General features: G+C 36.7%; 1 protein-coding gene across 5 annotated transcripts in view; it reads right to left on the bottom strand.

The window, feature by feature from the left end:
- ANKRD31 (ankyrin repeat domain 31) overlaps positions 1-21,325 on the bottom strand; it is a 138,086-nt gene that overhangs the window by 105,465 nt on the left and 11,296 nt on the right. For 3 of the 5 annotated variants that reach the window (XM_058729524.1, XM_058729491.1, XM_058729500.1), the window contains exons 3-6: positions 17,872-17,978; positions 16,700-16,740; positions 11,268-11,344; positions 9,087-9,130 (exon numbers count right to left, since the gene is read on the bottom strand). In XM_058729524.1, coding sequence (XP_058585507.1) covers positions 9,087-9,130; positions 11,268-11,344; positions 16,700-16,740; positions 17,872-17,978 — 269 coding nt within the window. Of the gene's footprint in view, positions 1-1,357; positions 1,916-9,086; positions 9,131-11,267; positions 11,345-16,699; positions 16,741-17,871; positions 17,979-21,325 lie in introns of all 5 variants that reach the window. The other 2 variants (XM_058729520.1, XM_058729509.1) reach the window with 2 other exon arrangements.

Here is a 21,325-nt window from a genome sequence, read left to right as displayed (position 1 = left end):
AAATATGCACAGAAACAGGGGCACCTGGGTGGCTCAGTCAGTTGAGTGGCTGACTTCGGCTCGGGTCATGATCTCACAGCTTGTGAGTTCAAGCGCCGCATCGGGCTCTGTGCTGACAGCTCAGAGCCTGGAGCCTGCTTTGGATTCTGTGTCTCCCTCTCTCTCTCTGCCCCTCCCCCGCTCACACTCAGTCTCTCTCTCTCTCTCTCTCTCTCTCTCTCAAAAAATAAATAAACATTAAAAAAAAAAAAAATGCACAGAAACAATTGGAGACAGATATACCAAACTGTTAATAGTGATTATTTCTGAAATGTGGAATTGTGGAGGACTTTTTCTTCTTATTATTATTCTTATTATTATGTATTGCTGTAATATTTGATTTTTCTGTATAATCAGGATGCATTACTAATGCAGTCAGGAAAAAAATTTTCTTTAAAAAGTAAAAAACCGGGGCGCCTGGGTGGCTCAGTCGGTTGAGCGTCCGACTTCGGCTCAGGTCATGATCTCGCGGTCCGTGAGTTCGAGCCCCGCGTCGGGCTCTGGGCTGATGGCTCAGAGCCTGGAGCCTGCTTCCGATTCTGTGTCTCCCTCTCTCTCTGCCCCTCCCCCGTTCATGCTCTGTCTTTCTCTGTCTCAAAAATAAATAAACGTCAAAAAATATATAAATAAATAAATAAATAAATAAATAAATAAATAAATAAATAAAAAGTAAAAAACCTGTCAACATAAAAAAGAGACTTGGCAAGCGGTAGCCCACTGCAGGGCCTCCAGGCATAATACTGCAGGGATTCTAAACCCAAGGAATTGTACCACTTGACAGGATCCTCAGACACAGACTTCAAAGTTCTGCTGAAGCCAGGTGTAACTTTTCCCTCTCTTGGAAGCTCAACCACATATGTTCTATCCTTAACCAGAAATTAATGTGCAATATCTCATCTCTACTCCACACCCAGGGAGAGACAGTGATTTTCTGAGCTAGTGGGAAAAATTCTGGTAAATAATTATTTCCTTCATAAATACAAGCAATATAATGATACGTCTTCTCAGGTCTTTTGGTGAGAAACTTACATATTTTGACATTTAGACGCCTTGAAAAGTCTACCCCAGGCATCTCTAGAAAGATCAGTTTATACTTTAAATTCAAAAGCATCTTCTGAGCATTGATATTTGGGTAGAAAATATGAATTTAAAATAAAGTATATGGGCAATGAAGACTTGCCAAAGGTCATTATAAAAGGCAAAATGACAGACTCATACTTGCACTTACATGCTGCAGTGAAAGATGCTTGTCCTGCAGCTCAGCTAACTTAGAATCTTGGTCAAAAAGCCGAGGAGAACAAAGAGACTCCAAGTTCACCTCTGTTATTTGTATACAATCTTCACCAGTCTGAGAAATCTTGGGCTCCACTCCTAAACATTCATTTCCAGCAGTGAGACTGCTGCCTCCCTCTGTTTTGTGACAGATGGGTCCCACAGTGGCTTCTGATAATGTGTTTAAGGGTGCTAACAATTCATTTGGCGATGCATTATCCTTTGTGTTTTTTAGTAAATCTCTGTGACATGTCAAAGACACTGATATGGAACTTGGAGACTTGCTCAATGGGTTGGTCAACTCTTTAGGATCGAAATCACTCATTATTTCAAATAGTCTTTCCTCCTGAGTGATTTCTGGTGATATGAGTAACCTTTCTAAGGTAGACACAAATGTTTTAAGAGAGCTTTCTTCATCTTTGGTTTCTTCAGAATTCATAGTTGACATGGCTTCATTTCTAGACTCAGAAAACATATTTGGTACTGCTAAGATCTTCTCTGGCTCTATTAATGATTTCTCCTTTACAACCACCACATTGGATACTCTAAGAGCAGTACGTGAGAGAAAGCTAATTTCAGGAGAGTGTCTGTCTGTGCTTAGTTCCTGTGTGTTCCAAATAGGAATTCCATCATTATAGCATATATAAAAAATTAAAATTAAAACTTTATAGTTTTCTAGTTTATCATCTTGGGAAATTACCACTAAAAAGTTTCAACAATTTCCTTCCGCTTGCATAAATAAAAACACTCTTTACTAATTTCCTATGCCAAGTCACTAATGACTCTGAATGCATCTACAGTGGACCAAGAGTAAAAATGGCTGGGTCATAATTATAGATGCCAATTATTTGTTTAGCTAAGTTTAAATTATCTGTGCTAAGAGGCAAAGATGGCATGTATAGTTAAGTTAGAAACTGATCTCAGGGGCGCCTGGGTGGCGCAGTCGGTTAAGCGTCCGACTTCAGCCAGGTCACGATCTCGCGGTCCGTGAGTTCGGGCCCCGCGTCAGGCTCTGGGCTGATGGCTTGGAGCCTGGAGCCTGTTTCCGATTCTGTGTCTCCCTCTCTCTCTGCCCCTCCCCCGTTCATGCTCTGTCTCTCTCTGTCCCAAAAATAAATAAAAAAACGTTGAAAAAAAAAAAATTTAAAAAAAAAAAAAAAGAAACTGATCTCAAAAATTCACTGGAGTTAATAACCATAAAATTCTCCTTTGTCTAAAATAACACTGAAATTTTATTTACTTATAATGTTTATTTGTTTTTAAGAGAGAAAGAGCAGGGAAGGGGCAGAGAAAGAGGGGAACAGAGGATCTGAAGCAATCTTTGTACTGATGGCAGAGAGCCCAACATGGGGCTCAAACTCAAGATCATGACCTGAGCTGAAGTCAGATGCTTAACAGATCATGAGCCCCTTAATCACTACTAATTTTTTTTTTTTTTTTTTTTTTTTTTTTTTTTTAGCGTTTATTTACTTTTGAGACAGAGAGAGACAAAGCATGAACGGGGGAGGGTCAGAGAGAGGGAGAGACAGAATCGGAAACAGGCTCCAGGCTCTGAGCTGTTAGCACAGAGCCCGACGCGGGGCTCAAACTCACGGACCGCGAGATCATGACCTGGGCCAAAGTCGGCCGCTTAACCCACTGAGCCACCCAGGCGCCCCACTACTAAATTTTTTAAAGATCAATAACCAGTAATACATTTGGTGTAGTTTCACCTACTTTTTATTCCCCACCTCAGTATGAATATGTAAATGTGAAATAAAAAGGCCAAATGACAAAAGGTCAGAGGAAAACAGAGAAGAAATAAAGACATGGTTCTATGTAAATATTAAAAGCCCCAGGTATAAATCAACTGTGGTTGATTTAAACACATAAAACAAAGGTTATATTTTTAAGTGACTATTATTTTTCAAAGACATCATCTTAATAGGTTATACCTATTCTTACAGTTTTTCCAATGTTCAAAATATCATTAGACTTCCTCTTTTGAAATTGGTTTCAAAAAATATTGATAAGCCATTCAAAAAAATGTCTCAATACTTTAAAGACACTGCACTTTTTTCTAACCATTAAAAACTGTTAATTTGCTTGACCCTAAGTAACAGAATGAGTTTCAATGACTTTTGGCTATTTCTAAAAATCAAATCCACCTTCCAATGACACAGTGCTCTAATAGAATGCATTGTAATTCCAATGCATTGGAATGCATTGTAAGCCCTCCAATGTTCTGATTTGATTTGAATAAGAGAAGTGAAAACCATTTTATTCTTCCCATCCTTTCCAACTGCCACCATTTAACTTCTCAGTAAACAGCATACAGAGTTTAAGAAGACATTTATTTATTAGTAAACTATAATTTGCTCACAAAAGTAAAAGGAATTTAGAAAAAATTCAAGAACCCAGATCCTATCCATTCTTTAAGTCACAGTACAAGGTCTCATTCCTATTTGAAGGCCTTATATCTACTAAATTCAAGGCCATTGGGGCACCTGGGTGGCTCAGTCAGTTGCACATCTGACTTTGGCTCAGGTCATGATCTTGAGCTTCGTGAGTTCGAGCCCAGCAATGGTCTTTGCTGCTGTCAGCCTGTAGGCGCAAAGGCCACTTCAGATCCTCTGTCCCCCTCTCACTGCCCCTTCCCTGCTTGCGCTCTCCCAAAATAAATAAATATTAAAAAATAATAATAAAAATTAAAAAATAAACAAAGTCATCGATATAATAAAGTACATATGTTGGACTCTGCCCTAAAGGAACTTAATTTCTAAATGAAGATTGAAGGCATAAACACAAAGACATTAAATAAGGTATAAACAATGTCAAAAACACTGTATGAATTCAAATGAATGGCATAAACAAAAGAGCCTAGTGTTACAAGAAGTTTTTTGGGGGAAAAAACCAGAAGGTAGAAGAGGGTTCTCATGACTGCTTGAAGAATGGTTGGTTAAACAAAGTTAAGCAGGTTTCTTTACCATAAGACTTTTCAGAGCATGTGCATTAAAATCTCTGAGGAGACTTTAGGATATAGGTTCTCCAAATTTTTTTGTTCACAAATATCCTTTTTCTCAAGATCTCATCTACTAATGTCATAGGATGCAAGCGACTGAAAAATGCTGACATAGTCAGTGAATAACGAATGCTTAAGAGGGAGCCATTATTTTGGTCAAGATTACCAGAGTCATCTGAGACAGATCCACACAGGAGAAAGGACTTGAACCAGAAATTAATTTGTGAAGGATTTAAAGAAGGGAAAAACACATATTAAGTACCACCTAGGTGCCAGACACCACGAACTATCATTGCTCTCAGTCCTCACAGTAATCTTGTGAAACAGATATTGCTATTGGTATTTTACACACGTAAATGGACACACTTGTCCTTGAAACACACACTATCTGGTTCCAAATGTTATGTTCTTTCCCTTGCTTTCTGGCTCCTGACTTAAAAGCATGGAGATGGTAATGTGTAACATATAGGTGAGATAAAATAAGGTCAAGTATGGCAGGGTGGACCTGGGGAGGTCCTTGACTACTTGAGTCTTTTGTGGGCAGAGTCAGTCTTACAGTTCTCTGATTCCCCACGGCACTCAGCAGAAAACAAACCCAAAACAAGCACTCAACACATGGTTAGTGATTAGCAACTGGAAGATGGGAAAACAGTATCTAGCAGGAAATATTGAAGGAACTGGGGTAACACACAAACAGAAGGCATTTCTGCTACACCATCTCAGCAATTCGTTTGATAATAAGTTACATACTTCTCCTCTAGATAAACGGTAAGAGACTAATAATACTGGATAAGAAACACAGATCAATATACAGTATTAGGAAGATGGCAGAATAGAAAGACCCTAAGCTCACTTCATTCCACAGATACAACTAGATAACACATCAGAGTAAATAACTCAGAAAACGACCCAAAGACTGGCAGGACAAACTCCATAGGTAAATATAGAGAAGAGGCCACACTGAAGAGTATAGGAAGGACAGAGATGCAGTGGGGAGCTAAACAGACCTGCGGAACCTTCCCTGAGGGAAGAACTCCAGGGGATGGAGGGAAGAACTCCAGGGGATGGAGGGAAGAACTCCAGGGGATGGAGGGAAGAACTCCAGGGGATGGAGGGAAGAACTCCAGGGGATGGAGGGAAGAACTCCAGGGGATGGAGAGAAGAGAGAAACATACCATCACACTGAAGGGAAGGGACCCAGGTAAAATAAATCCCTATAACATTCGGCTTTGAAAACCAGAGGGGCTGAATTTCATGGGTTTTCACAACCAGTGGGACTTAAAATGTAGAACTTTAAAAATCAATAGGCTCACCTCTTGGAGAGCCAGGAGGGTAAAAGGAAACTAAGTCCCCACACCTAAAGAGACAGCACAAAAAAACAGCCTACAGAGATATACCATAGAAGCAGCAGTTTGGAAAATACTTGGGGAACAGGGGTGGGAAATTTGTTTACTCATCTCAGAATGTGTGCCAGAGGTGCAGGGATAGTTGGAAGACTTCTCCAGGAACAAAGTAGCTGGCAGGTGCCATTTCCTTCCCCATACTAAACACCTGGCCATATAGGGGGACCAGTGGGATACAGACAGTTGCTACCTAACTTCTAACAATACACCTGCTCCCATGGATTTTATGGATCCTCCCTTCCAACCCTACCAGGCTTGGTCCCCACCTGCACAGGACTGGGAGCAAATCTTGGTAACACTGTGGTCCCACCCCTAAGCACTTTTTGGATCCACCCCCCCCCCAAAAAAGCTCTCAGTCACAGCCCATTCAAAGAGATGCAATTAAGACTCCGAGTGTACAAGCTGCCCTGACAGGGGCCAGCACCACTTCAAAAGGGACTCCTGCCCCGGGGAGAAAGAAAAACCACAACATACACCAGTCTAAATGCAGCCCCAGTAGTGGGTGAGGGGCAGACTACAGCTTGCAGCTTGGAGCCTACTTCAGATTCTGTGCCTCCCTCTTTCTGCCCCTCCCCCACTTATACTCTGTCACTCTCTCTCTTTCTCTCTCTCAAAAATAAATAAACATCAAAAAAAAAAAAAAAGAATAGTTAATATCTATTGTTCTCAAACTATGCCAAAAAATGAAGAGGAAGGAAAGCTATCAAATTAATTCTAAGAGGCCAGTATTAACCTGATACCCAAACCAGATAAAGACATCACAAAAAAAAAAAAAATGACAGGCCAGTATCTCTGATGAACACAAATGCAAAAATCCTCAATAAAATGTTAGCAAACTGAACCTAACAATACATTAAAAAATCATTCACCCCAGTCAAGTGGGATTTATTCCCGGGATGCAAGGGGTGGTTCAGTATTTACAAAACAGTCAACATGATATATCACATTAAAAAGAGAAAGGATAAAAACCATATGATCATTTCAATCAATGCAGAAAAAACATTTGACAGAGTACAACACCTATTCATGATAAAAATCCTCAACACAGTCGGTTTAGAGGGAACATACCTCAACATAATAAAGTCCATATAGGAAAACCCACAGCTGATGTCATACTCACCTAGGTTAGGAATGAGACAAGGATCCCCACTCTCACCACTTTTATTAGTAGAAGTCCTAGCCACAGCAATCAGATAACAAGAAAGAATAAGATATCCCAACTGTGAGGAAGAAGTAACACTTTGACTATTTGTAGATGACATGATACTATATTTAGAAAATCCTAAAGACTTCACCAAAAAACTACCAGACCTAATAATTCAGAAGGTTGCAGGATAAAACATTAATATACAGAAATCCATTGCATTTCCATTAACTAATAATAAAGAAGCAGAAAGAGAAATTAAGAAAACAATCCTATTTACAACTGCAGCAAAAAGAGGAATAAACCTAGCCAAGGAGGTAAAAGACCTATACTCTGAAAACCATAAAGCACTGATAAAATAAATTGAAAACAACACAAAAAAATGGAAAGACATTCCATGCTAATGGATAGGAAGAACAAATATTGTTAAAATGCCCTTATTACCCTAAGCAATATACATATTTAATGCAATCCCTATCAAAACACCAATAGCATTTTCCACAGAACTACAACAAATAAACCTAAAATTTGTATGGAACCACAAAAGACCCCAAATAGCCATCTTCATTCCAAAGTTAATAACTTTTGGATTTCTCACATTTCATTTTTCATCCTAGGCTGGTGGCAGATAATCAGGTTAACCAGTATACACAGTGATAAGCAAATTTCCATAGGTCCTAAAATGTAAACAAGTTCACACACACTTTTTATCAGAAATAGTGCTTGGAAGGACATATTTTTTATATTATGTTTTTAAAAATAGGTAGTCCTTAAGTGACTTTGTTTCAAAAGTTCACATGTGAGCTATGTGATGTTTAACTGGTGTTGACTTCAAACAATAAAAATTCATTAAAAGCCATATTGATACATTAAAAAAAAAAGACCCTGAATAGCCGAAGCAATCTTGAAAAAGAAAAATAAAGCTGGAAGTATCACAATCCCAAATTTCAAGTTATACTACAGAGCTGTCATAATCAAAAGAGTATGGTATTGGCACAAAAACAGACACACAGATCAATGAAAGAGAACAGAAAGCCCAGAAATAAACCCATGATTATATGGTCAATTAATCTTCAACAAAGGAGGCAAAAAAATGAAATGAGAAAAAGTCTTCATCAAATGGTGCTGGGAAAACTGAATAGCTACATGCAAAAGAATGAAACTGGACCAGTGATACCATACACAAAAAATAAAATAAAAACTGATTAAGAACCTAAATGTGAGACCTAAAATCATAAAAATCCTAGAAGAGAACCCAGGCAAGAATGTCTCTGATATCAGCCATAGCAATATTTTTCTAGATATGGTCCCTAAAGCAAGAGACACAAAAGCAAAAATAAACTCTTGGGACTACAAATAAAAAGCTATGCAGCAAAGGCAACAATTAATAATCAACAAAACTAAAAGACTGAATGGGAAAAGATATTTGCAAATGACATACCCAATAAAGGATTAGTATCTAAAACATATAAACAATGTATACAGAAGTGCCCGGGTGGCTCAGTCAGTTAAGCGTCTACTGACTCTTCATATCAACTCCAGTCATGATCTCACGAATTGTGAAATTCCAAATTATAGAAGCAGTGCAAGTCCATTGATAGATGGATAAAGAAGAAATGGTATATACATAATGGAATATTATTCAGCCATAAAAAGGAATGAAATCTTGCCATTTGCAATAAATGGATGGATCTGGAGTATAATGCTAAGAAAAGTAAGTCCGTCAAAGACAAATACCATATGATTTCACTCATATGTGGAATTTAACAAAACAAATGAACAAAGCAAAAAGAGACAAACCAAAAAACAGACAGTTAACTATAAAATACAAACATGCTTATCAGGGGGGGAGGGAGATGGGGGTAGGGGTGAAATAGGTGAAGAGGATTAAGAATACACTTAATTCTTAATCTTGATTAACACTGAGTAATTTATAGAGTTCTTGAGTCACTACATTGTACACTTGAAACTAATATAACACTCCGTGTTAATGACACTGGAATTAAAATACAAAAAAGAAACACAGATCAAGACAATACTATTAAAGATAAAGGAAGAACAAATACTGGAAGGGGTTGTTAGACAAGGATACATTTCTATTTACCGAAATGGTTTAGTCATATTCTCACAGAGGGAAAGAATCTAAATGGCTAAACTTTAATCAATATAATGTTTTAAAAATCTAAACACATGATCTGCATAGCCAATCTCTGTTATATAGACCAACCTTTTCTGGGTGTGGTAAAATTTCAGGATTTTCAGCCTCAGGCCCTAGAAGATAACCATACATTTTACTCCAGTTTTATTAAAGCACTAAAAACATACCCTCTCACTTAGCATTTCTTAATCATGTAACTTGAAATGACTCCCTCAGACATTCGTGTGATTTATAAAATATTTTATAAATATTATACCTATTTATTGATGTAAAAGTATCATTACATTGGCAATAAACTAACAAAAGAAAATTTTTTCCATTTCTTTAAAATATACTACTTTACATGAAGATAGGTAAAATTATAATTATTTAGAATTGGTTCAGCTAAAACCCAGCTTCTCTATTTCGGCTGAGTGATTCTAAGAATAGGTAAGTACAAAGAGCACAAAATCTTATCTCCTTTCTCAGGGTCATTATCTTCTCCATTATGGGTAATAGAATATAAATTAATTTATGCTGTCAAGTTAGGCATGTAAAGGAACACCCCATGTAGGGGCCAAAAGGAATCAGGAGGTTGTCCTAAATATGATTTCCCCTTTACCTCCTCACTCTGCTCCCTCTGCAATTCATACCAAGTGAAGTTGAAGGAGGATCAGGAAAAAAGGTATTTCTCAAATTCCATTCCTCTTGCTTCATACCTTCACCATCAAGGACCAGGTACTGTGACATACTTAGGTAGGAATTTAGGGCTCTTTGGAATTTCAGGCATATGCTTGAGTCATTCACTGGTTTCTTTTGATTAGGCAGTATCTAGAGCTACAGCGTAATCCAAGTAATTGTCTGGTAACCTTACCATGCATCCTCACAAGGAACACAGGTTTTTCAGGAAAAAATAAGCATAAATACACTTATCACATGGTGCAAAAATCTGCGTCTTGTTGTTTTTTTGTTTTGTTTGTTTTACCTTTGCCATTTGATGATGACAAAGCTATGAAAATCAACTAGGAAGGCTAACATCATGGCATTGCACACCCTCACAGGATGAAGAGCAAAAAGTTATTATGAATAAATAACTTCTTATCCTTTCATTAGAATTCTTTATGCCAAGCAATGATGATAATACATGATACTGTGTATATCTTATCATTTAAAATCTTATCTCTAGTTGTTTAAAATTTTAGCACAAATGAAAGAAACACTGTAATACAATAGATACATTTTCAATTATCTCTTTTTTTTTAACTGTCTGATCCTTGGGGAGTTAGTTTAAAAACACAGAAAAAGACTTCATCCACTTTTGCCTTCTCTAAATTGTAAAGCAAATCCTCAAAACCACCTCCTTCTATATTGTTTTTAATCACCTCATCATCAAAAATGATCATTCTTCTATGCTAATACTATTTTTAAAATTTGACAAGCTGATATAATAAAATATAGTATACTAGTGTGACTACTATATTAAAAATAAATGTTATTTAGAGAAAATTCTCATTTTCTAGCTACAAAATTGACTTAAAACATTTTTTACAAATTAAAAAAAAATTTGTGGAGTTTTGGTCTTTTAATAAATTATTAAAAGATTTTGTACATTTCCTACTAACACTTGAGACAAAATGTAGTAGTAACATGAATGTAGAAATAAAGAATTCTAAAGTGCCAAATGAGAAGAAAATGCTCAGAGGAGCTAAATTTTAACTCATAAACAATTACAACAATTACTAATTTGTTTATTTTGATCATTCTACAATTTGGTTAGTATTACTTTTGAACGATTGTATTAGAACAGAGCTAGCAATACTAGCTAACAATTTAATAGTTTCCTTACATGTAATTTAACCTAAAGTCTAGGATGATAATAAAATGAGCTTCCTGTTCTGAACACTCTGAAAGGAATAAAAGGATGAGGGAGTTGCAGTGAAGTGCCAGAAGGGAAAAGGAGCGTCTAGTCACAGCAGCTTCATGGCAGCAAGAAAAACCACGAAGTCAAAATCCTGGGGCCCATGGCACTTTTAAAGGCTTGCAACTCAGAAGTTCAGTGAGGGTGGTGATAAGAATGCACAGATAGCAACAGCATCATATGGCATGCATGGCTTTCAGAAGGCCAAATGTCTTACATTTCCCACACTTTTAACTTCCGACTCATTTGGCCTTCTGAGAGCCATTAACGCAAATAAATCCATATCTAACTAAGTCTTCTATTTTTAGGCAAAGAAAAATTTACTTTGTATGACTCTACCCATAAAAACATACCTTGAATGCTTCGGTGGTTCAGTGAAAGTTCAGCCTGGGGAAATGACTCAGTGACCACTGGAAAACTTTTTCTATGCCTAAAAAATTAATCAATTAATAAATAGATACAAATATTGAAACGTTAAGAAAAAAACACTTTCTCATTCAAATACAATTTAAACTTTTTTTTTCATTTAAAGGAATTTCAAAATTGCATGTTTTTTTTTGCTCCATCATTTTAATTACTTTTACAATTACTACCAATTTGCTAACATTTATACTTCAAGTATTTACAAAAATGAACAAGCTGAAAACTTAATGGTGAAGTTCAGGAGTGTAAACATGATAACCTTACATTTAGATGTAGAAGTCACTTTGGGATGACAGTACCAAATAGGGATAGTGGGCGAGAAAAATTGGTCCTGGTTTATGTATCTCGGTTATCGAAATCCTACAATACATTGAAAGCTTGTCATTATAGTTTTAAATGTAAGTGAAAGTCACTAATGAGAAAATTCAGATATTTATAGTATCTCGTATTTCACAGTAGGCAAAGAACACATATGAAATATTGATGGAAAGAGATTGAAAGCAAAATAGGAGTCATGCTACCCTGCAATTTTATCATCTGCCCTGGGATAATTAAAAGTTGACTGAAGAGGGGCGCCTGGGTGGCTCAGTCGGTTGAGCGCCGACTTCGGCTCAGGTCACAATCTCGCGGTCCGTGAGTTCGAGCCCCGCATAGGGCCCCTGTGCTGACAACTCAGAGCCCGGAGCCTGTTTCAGATTCTGTGTCTCCCTCTCTCTGACCCTCCCCCATTCATGCTCTGTCTCTCTCTGTCTCAAAAATAAATAAACGTTAAAAAAAAATTAAAAAAAATAAAATAAAATAAATAAAAGTTGACTGAAGAAAAGCAGTCAATTATTTTTTCCTTAATCTAATTTACTACACAAAGGCAATCAAGATATCTCTCTTAAAAAAAGAACAAAACCCTCTTGTTCCAGCTGTTTTGAGAGAAGTTTTACACATCAGGCATGGTTACTTGAAGCCTAAGCAAGAATAATTAATTGAACACTTTGTTCTGTCTAAAAACAGAAGTGATCAATATACGCTACCTTGAAAATGGAACTGAAGCTGCTCATACAGAATAATTTCTATGAGGCAAATAGGAATGAATGTTGATTTTTTTCCCCTAAAATGTGATTCTTTGAGAAGAACAAGCTGACTTAAAACAAAATAAAATCATAGTCTGAGTCAACGACTGAATGTTTTTCCTTCATTACAAAGGAGAATTTAAGACATAAGTCTGAAAATAGAGCAAACTTTCAACTAAATTATTAAAAAATAGTTATTTATATTAAGTAACAGAGCAAATAATGTACATGTCTAACAGAGGAATAATTAAATGCATTATTAGTATACAGTCAAGTTATACAGTGAAATATTGTGAGGTCACCAAAATTCATGTTTTTAAATAATATTAATCACATAAGAAAATAATTTGATAATTACTAAAAAAAATTTTTTATATGAGTCTTTTTATTTTTATTTTTTTTTCCACTTTTTTTTCTTTAGGGTACTAATTAAGCTTTAAATGATATCCTTTGATCCCCATTTATCTTTGTGAAAAATTTTTTTTCTTTTTTTTTCCAATATATGAAATTTATTGTCAAATTGGTTTCCATACAACACCCAGTGCTCATCCCAAAAGGTGCCCTCCTCCATACCCATCACCCACCCTCCCCTCCCTCCCACCCCCATCAACCCTCAGTTTGTTCTCAGTTTTACTAAAAATTTTTAAAAAGGAAACAAAAAAATTATAGAATGACTCTAATTTTTCAAAAAAAATATAAACAGAAGTAAAACTATAAAAAAGCCTAAAGTAAAATGTACCAAAATGTTAACAATGGGTCTCTAGGGCATGGATGCTGTGTTAGCCTTACCTAGTCTTCTTTCTTCCTTCATTTCTGTAGATGAACTTACAGTGCTAATATATTCAATAATAGAGTTATTTTAATAGGGTGCTTCTCAAACTTTTTGTTCTTTGGTCTCCTTTACACTCTTAAAAATTACTGAGAAACTCAAATGGCTTTTATTTATGTGCAGTATATTTATTTAATATAATTTTTATAATTTTATATTTATTTGTAAATACATTTATATAATTATTTTATATATTATATATATTTAAAATATATAATTACATTTACGTATAATTTAAAATAGAGAAATTTTAAAAAATAATTAACTTAAAAATAACAGTGAAAGCACATTTCTCACGATGAGCACTGAGTAAGATACAGAATTGCTGAATCACTACATCATATACCTGAAACTAATATAACACTGTATGTTAACTATACTGGAATTAACATAAAAAAATAAAATTAAAAATAAATAAAAATAAAAATAACAATAATAATCCAGTAACGTTAATATAATTTTATGAAAATTTATTATATTTTTCAAAATGAAAATGTGGCATTATTTAACATTTTGAAAAAATTATGGCTTTATATAAGCCAGTTGTCATCTCATTATCTGCTACTGCATTCAATTTTTTTTTTTTTTTTTTTTTGCCAAGCATTGTTTTTTTAGTTCTTTGTTTTGAGAGAGAGAGAGATCTGGGGGTGGGGAGGAAAGGGGCAAGGGGGAGGGAGGGAGGGAGGGAGAGGGGGGGGTGGAGGGAGAGAGAATGTCTCAAATAGGCTCCATGCTGAGCACAGAGCCTGACCTGGGGCTTGCCATGACCCTGGAATTATGATCTGAGCCGAAATCAAGCGTCAAACACTCAACCAACTGAGACACCCAGGCGCCCCACCATACAAATACTGTTTTATTTGAAGTATATAACAAAAATCTGGCCTCATACAGGTATGCAGTTGAAAAAGGAAGTACTTTAGTAGTCTTTTTGGATAACTCTAGTATCACACCAAAACTCTAAAAGGAATAACTTCACAGGTGAACTGGAAATGTAGAAATTGAAACACCAATGAACTTTTTGTATTCTGTCACATTATAACCCATTGGTTTATTTGCACTTTGAATGGATCTTTCACCTGCATGTGATTTTGTGACAGTATGCATTTGTCTTTTAGAAAATACTAATTCAGAGTTATGCAGATCTTCCTTATACTGACAGATTATTAAAAATCAGAAAGATCACTTTTATAAATATTACCACTGATCTCACTGGAAAATTTTAGGTACTGGGAAGCCATCAAGGTTGAGGTGGTAAAAACAAGTTTTCCTAACCTCTAATTTTCACTTGAAAGCTAGAATTTTTTCATTGGCAACAAATATCATAAGCTTTTCCTTGAAGTGACTGGCTTACTTCATTCATTTTCAAGACCATGTCTGCCATATACCCAAGTATGAATGTTATTTTGTCTGTCAATTATTCTTCCAAGTTCAAAGAAAAAGTGAGCTAATTTTCTTACAATGTTTATAACTCAAACAAATGCACAAGTGTTCTTAAGACAACTATCATGCTTCAGTATGCACAGAAGTACTTAGGCATACTTCCCCATCATTGCACAGCACATCAAGAAGATATATATTCAAGGGTAGGAATTCAATAAAACAATAACCTTTCTGCTTCATCAAATGCATTAAGTGAAGCTGGGTGTTTTCTTCCTTTTCTTTTTTAAGTGCTAGTTCATGGGAGTGAAAATTACAGTGACTACTAATACTAATGGGTGCCATTGCCCTGATTCATACTAAGGCTCCAGCATTTTACCCACCACTTACTTTAGCACTGTATGTGCAAATGTCAATACTATGAAAGAGGCAAATAATGTGTTAGTATTATTACGAAAATGCCTTTTTAAAAAATGTTTTTAAGTTTATTTCTTTTGAGAGAGAGAGAGCACAATCAGGGGAGGAGATAAGAGAAGTGAAGAAAAAGAGAATCCCAAGCAGGCTCGGAGCTTCAGTGCAGAGCCTGATGCAGGGCTCAATCTCAGGAACCATGAGATCATGACCTGAGCTGAAATCAAGAGTCAGATGTTCAACCAACTGAGCCACCCAGGTTCCCATGAAAATAGTTTTGATCTCACAGACCCTCTAGAAAAAGTCTCAAGGACTCTGAAGGGGTCTGCAGACCATACTTTGAGAACTGTTTTTTGTTTTTTTTGTTTTTTTTTAATATGTTTATTTAGTTTTGAGGGAGAGAGACAACAAGTGGAGGAGGGGCAGAGACAGGGAGACAGAGTGGACTCCGAGCTGACAGCAGAGAGCCTGATGCAGGGCTCGAACTCACCAACTGTGAGATCATAACCTGAGCCACAGTCTGATGCTTAACTGACTGAGCCACCCAGGTGCCATGCGAACCACTGTTCAAAAAAAAAATGAAAGGATAAAGCCTTTTAAAATACAATAATTCTGGGGCGCCTGGGTGGCTTGGTTGGTTAAGCGTCCGACTTCGGCCTAGGTCATGATCTCACGGTCCGTGAGTTTGAGCCCCGCGTCGGGCTCTGTGCTGACAGCTCAGAGCCTGGAGCCTGTTTCCGATTCTGTCTCTCCCTCTCTCTCTGCCCCTCCCCTGTTCATGCTCTGTCTCTCTCTGTCTCAAAAATAAATAAACGTTAAAAAAAAAAAATTTTTTTTAAATAAAAATAAAAATAAAATAAAATAAAATACAATAATTCTACAAAGTCTAATTTCAATAAGGTCTACAAATTCTTCCTTCATGTCATGCTATAAATTTGCTTTTTAAATAACATTAATAGAGAATCAACTTAATATGAACCAATCCTCATGAAATGAAACTTATCTAGAATATTTGTAAATAACACTTATGCTGCTAAAGGGGCATTTGTTTTTCTTCCAAGATTTTATTTATTTTTAAATTTTTTTTTTTTAACGTTTATTTATTTTCGAGACAGAGAGAGACAGAGCATGAACGGGGGAGGGTCAGAGACAGGGAGACACAGAATCTGAAACAGGCTCCAGGCTCTGAGCTGTCAGCACAGAGCCCGATGCGGGGCTCGAACTCACAGACCGCGAGATCATGACCTGAGCCGAAGTCGGCCGCTTAACCGACTGAGCCACCGAGGCGTCCCTTCCAAGATTTTATTTAAATTCAAGTTAGTTAATGTACAGTGTAGTACACTTTCAGGAGTACACTTTCAGGAGTAGATCTAAGTGATTCACCACTTACATATAACACCCAGTGCTCATCCCAACAAGCACCCTCCTTAATGCCCATCACCCATTTAGGCCATCTCCCCACCCACCTCCCTCCATCAAGCCTCAGTTTGTTCTCTATAATTAAGAGTCTCTTATGGTTAGCCTCCCTCTCTGTTTTTATTTTATTTTATTTTTTAAAGGGACAACCATTTAAAAAAAATACAATAATTCTAAAACTCCTGAGAAAATGAAGACTTGCTTTAGTGTGTAAAATTACAAAAAAAATCTACAATATAACAAAGCCAGAAATTAATACACTTACTGGAATAGAGCTTGACTTTGTTCCATTTCATCTTGAGGTTGCTGGGGGCGGGGGAGAAGATTTTGTTTCTAAATGATAAATGCTAATACAAGAATTAAAAATTTAACATTTAAAATAATCTTACGTTATTGTTTCTTAGCATTTTTTGTTGTGGTAAAATATATATATAACACAAAATTCACCATCATAACCATTTTATACATACAGTTCTGTGGCATTTTGTGCACACTGTTGTACAACCATCATCAACATCCAGCTAGAGTACTTTTTCATCTTTTCCAACTGAAACTCAATACCTATGAAGTACTAACTCCCCATTCACCCCTCTCCCAACCCCTGGTACCTACCCTTCTACTTTCTGTCGCTCTGAAACTAAGTACCTAATATAAAAGGAACCATATAATATTTGTCCTTTTGTGTCTGAACTTATTTCACTTATCATAATGTCTTCAAGGTTCACCCATGCTGTACCATGGATCACTATCTCCTTCTTTTTTAATTCCATTTTATGTATGTACCACATTTTGTTTATCCACTCAACTATTGACGGATGCTTGTGCTACTATCACCTTTTGGCTACTTGAATAATGTTTCAGTGAACATGGATGTACAAATATATTTTGGAGTCACTGCTTTCACTTACTCTGGGTATATACCCAGAAGTTCCACATGAAAGAGAGATAGATAAGGAAAGTAAAGAGAGGAAGAAATGAGACATTTTCAACATCCCCCTTTAAAAAAAAAAGGCTCGGGGCGCCTGGGTGGCTCCATCGGTTGAGCGTCCAACTTCGGCTCAGGTCATGATCTCGTGGTTTGTGAGTTTGAGCCCTGCGTCGGGCTCTGTGCTGACAGCTCAGAACCTGGAGCCTGCTTCAGATTCTGTGTCTCCCCATCTCTCGGCCCCTCCCCTGCTCATGCTCTCTCTCTCTCAATAATAAATAAATGTTAAAAAAAAATTTTTTTTAATAAAAATAAATAAATAAATAAATAAGGCTTTCACCAAAGTTACAACAAAGAAACAGAATGACTGGCTAAGAAATGGTAAAAAACTGAGCAAGGGAAGAAAGAAAGAAAATAACAGACAAAAAGAATTAATCATTAGTAATTTGTCACTCTTTGAAATAGCATTTCCAATTTTTAATAAGTATGTATTTAATCAACATGCTACCTACCTGTAAGACTGCCTTGTCATTAAGAGGCATTATCTTATTTTTACTCATTTGCTCTTGGGGATTATCTCTCAGTTTAAACCCAAGTTGAATCTCAGGAGAAAGTTTGCCTAGAATGAAACAATCATAAATCCTTTGAAAATAGTCTCATTGCTCTGCTTTGGCAACAGCTCTATGATTTTATAGAAACTACAAAATGTCATTTAAATTTATTTTGTGAATTGTAATTTCCTAACTGCCACTTCTGTATATCAAAGTTTTTAAGTTATTAATTTCAAAGAAACATATATACTACACTGGAATAAAACAACACTTGATATTTATTGTTTCAGGATGAATGAATGCAAAGGGTAAGTAAAGACAATATACAGACTTAAGCCCCACTAGAAGGAGTATTTTCTTTTTTTTAAATTTCATTTTAGGTCATTTTTAAAAACTTGTAATGCTAGTATAAAATACAAAAACAGAGTTTTGTGTTTTTAAGATGGGAAATTGAGCTATTTTAACTTTTCTTCTCTTCTTAGTTCCTGAAAAGAATCCAAACAAAGGAGTTTTTTTTTTTTTAAATAAAATCTGAAGCAGCAATGAGAAAAAATGAAATATACCCACCAAGGATCAAAATAAGAATGTATTAAAGGGAAACCAGAGGTGCTTGAATGATCAGTTGGTTGAGCATCTGACTCTTGAGCCAGAGTTCAGGTCATGATCTCGTGGTTTGTGGGATCAAGCCCCACGTTGGGCTCTGTGCTGACAATGCAGAGCCTGATTGGGATTCTCTCTCTCTCCTCTCTGCCCCTTTCCCACTTCTGTACTCACATGCATGTGCATGGATCCCGTCTCTTTCTTAAAATAAACATTTTTTTAAAAAAGGGAAACCAAACATTGGTAAACAGCATGTCACTCAACAAAGGAAAAGGAGGGGCTCCTTCAGAAGTAACTATTTGGATTTCTTCCATCAGAATCTCAGAAAACCACCCAGGTCAGAGCAAATCCAACAAAAAGATTGAAGAGGGTACACTGGAAGCTCTCAGTGGGTCTCACACTTCACTGAGCTTGCTGTTTGTACCAAGGAGCTCAGGATAAACGCTATGGCCAGCTACTCTCTGTGGGAAAGTATCTTCCCTACCAGATACAGAAATGTACTTAAAACCAAGGTTGATAAAATAATGCAGTGATGGCACAGCAGTAAAAAGAGCCAAAGAGATCAAAGAAACAAAAAAAGTGGAAAGACATATATGTGCCCTACAATGACATATATATGCCCTACAATGTATCTGCCCCCACAATAATGGTATTTTGAACAGTGGCAGGGTGCCTGGAGGGCTCAATAGATTGAGTGCCCAACTCTTGGCCTCAGCTCATGTCATGATCTCATGGTTTGTGGGACTGAGCCCTGCATCAGGCTCTGGGCTGACAGCATGGAGCCTGCTTGGAATTCTCTCTCTCCCTCTCTCTCTCTGCCTCCCCCACTGGCTTGCATGCGCACTCTCTCGCTCTCTCTCTCTCTTAAATAACATTTTAAAAAAAAGAAACTTTTCTTCTTTTCCATACCTATTTTCAGATATCCATAAAAATTAAAAATGGTTCACAAGAAGAAAGCACAGAAGAAAATAATCTACCACTTAAACAGCTACTGCAGAATTGCTCTTTTTGAACAGTGACGATTGGTGACGAATTTTTCTAGAAGTATTTAAATTGACCTAGAAGGTGCCTGGGTGGCTCAGTTGGTTAAGCGACCAACTCTTGATTTCGGCTCAGGTCATCATCTCACAGTTGTAAGATTCAACCCCGCACTGGCCTCCGCTCTGGGCATGGAGCCTGCTTAAGATTCTCTCCCTCTGCCTTTCCCATGCTCACATGTGTACTTTCTCTCTAAAACAAACAAACAAACAAACAAACAAACAAACAAACAAACCTAGAAGTGGACCCAGGAAGTATAGAAAAGTGGTAGGTGAAAGGTATTTTTTAAAAATATATATACTACGTATCTGGGGCGCCTGGGTGGCGCAGTCGGTTAAGCGTCCGACTTCAGCCAGGTCACGATCTCGCGGTCCGTGAGTTCGAGCCCCGCGTCAGGCTCTGGGCTGATGGCTCGGAGCCTGGAGCCTGTTTTCGATTCTGTGTCTCCCTCTCTCTCTGCCCCTCCCCCATTCATGCTCTGTCTCTCTCTGTCCCAAAAATAAATAAAAAAAGCGTTGAAAAAAAAATTTAAAAATATATATACTACGTATCAATGAAACCATATTGTATTTGTCTTTTTCAGTCTGACTTATTTCACTTTGCATAATCCCCTCTAGGACCATCCACATGTTGCAACTGGTATGAGCTTTCTTTCTTATAGCTGTGTACTGCTCTGCTGTGTATATATATACCACGACTCCTTGATCCATTTTTCTATCAATGAACACTTAGGTTACTTCATATCCTGGCTACTATAAATAATGCTGTAATAAGTATAAGGGTACATATGTCTTTTAAAATTAGGGCTTTTATTTTCTTTGGGTGAATGTCCAGTAGTGGAATTATTGGATCATATGGCATTACTATTTTTAATTTTTTGAGGAACCTCCACACTGTTTTCCATTGTGGTTGTACCAATTTACATTCCTACCAATAGTGCACAAGGGTTGCTTTTTCTCTATATCCTCACCAACACTTGTTATTTCTTGTTGTTTTGATTTTAGCTATTCTGACAGATCTAAGGTAAAATCTCATTGTGATTCTGACTTGCATTTCCCTGATGATTAGCGATACTTAGCAAAAGACATACGTCTGTTGGCCATCTGTATGTCTTCTTTTTTAAAAATGTCAGTTCGAGTCCTCTGCCCATTTTTTACTTGGGTTATTTGCTCTTTCAGGTGTTGAGTTGTTTAAGTTCTTTATATATTTCGTAAATTAACGCCTTATCAGAGATAGTATTTGCAAATATTTTTTCCAGTTCCGTGGGTTGCCTTTTTGTTTTGTTGATGGTTTCTTTTGATGTAGTCCCAACAGTTTATTTTTGTTTTTGTCTCCATTACCTTAGGAGACAACTAGCTAGAAAAATGTTGCTAGGGCTGATACCTGTGTTCTCTTCTAGAATTTTTATGGTTTCAAGTCTCATATATGTCTTTAATCCATTTGAATTTATTTCTGTATATGGTGTAAGAAACTGGTCTAATTTCATTGTTCTGCTTATAGCTGTCTAGTTTTCCCAGCACCATTTATTGAAAAGACTATCTTTTCCCCATTGCATAGAAAAGACTATCTTTTTCCCACTGCATATTCTTCCTAATTTGTCATAGTTTAATTGGCCTCATAAGCGTGGGTTTATTTCTGGGTTCTCTATTCCGTTCCAGTAATCTTTTGTGCCGGTACCCATCCTGTTTTGATTACTACAGCTTTGCAGTGTATCTTGAAATCTGGGATTGTGATACCTCCAGCTCTGTTCTTCTTTCTCAAGACTTCTTTGGCTATT

Source organism: Neofelis nebulosa, chromosome 1 (genome assembly GCF_028018385.1).
Source record: "Neofelis nebulosa isolate mNeoNeb1 chromosome 1, mNeoNeb1.pri, whole genome shotgun sequence".
NCBI lineage: Eukaryota > Metazoa > Chordata > Mammalia > Carnivora > Felidae > Neofelis > Neofelis nebulosa.
The sequence above is the reverse complement of the archived record's forward strand: the minus strand, read 5'-3'. Positions and strand labels throughout refer to the sequence as shown.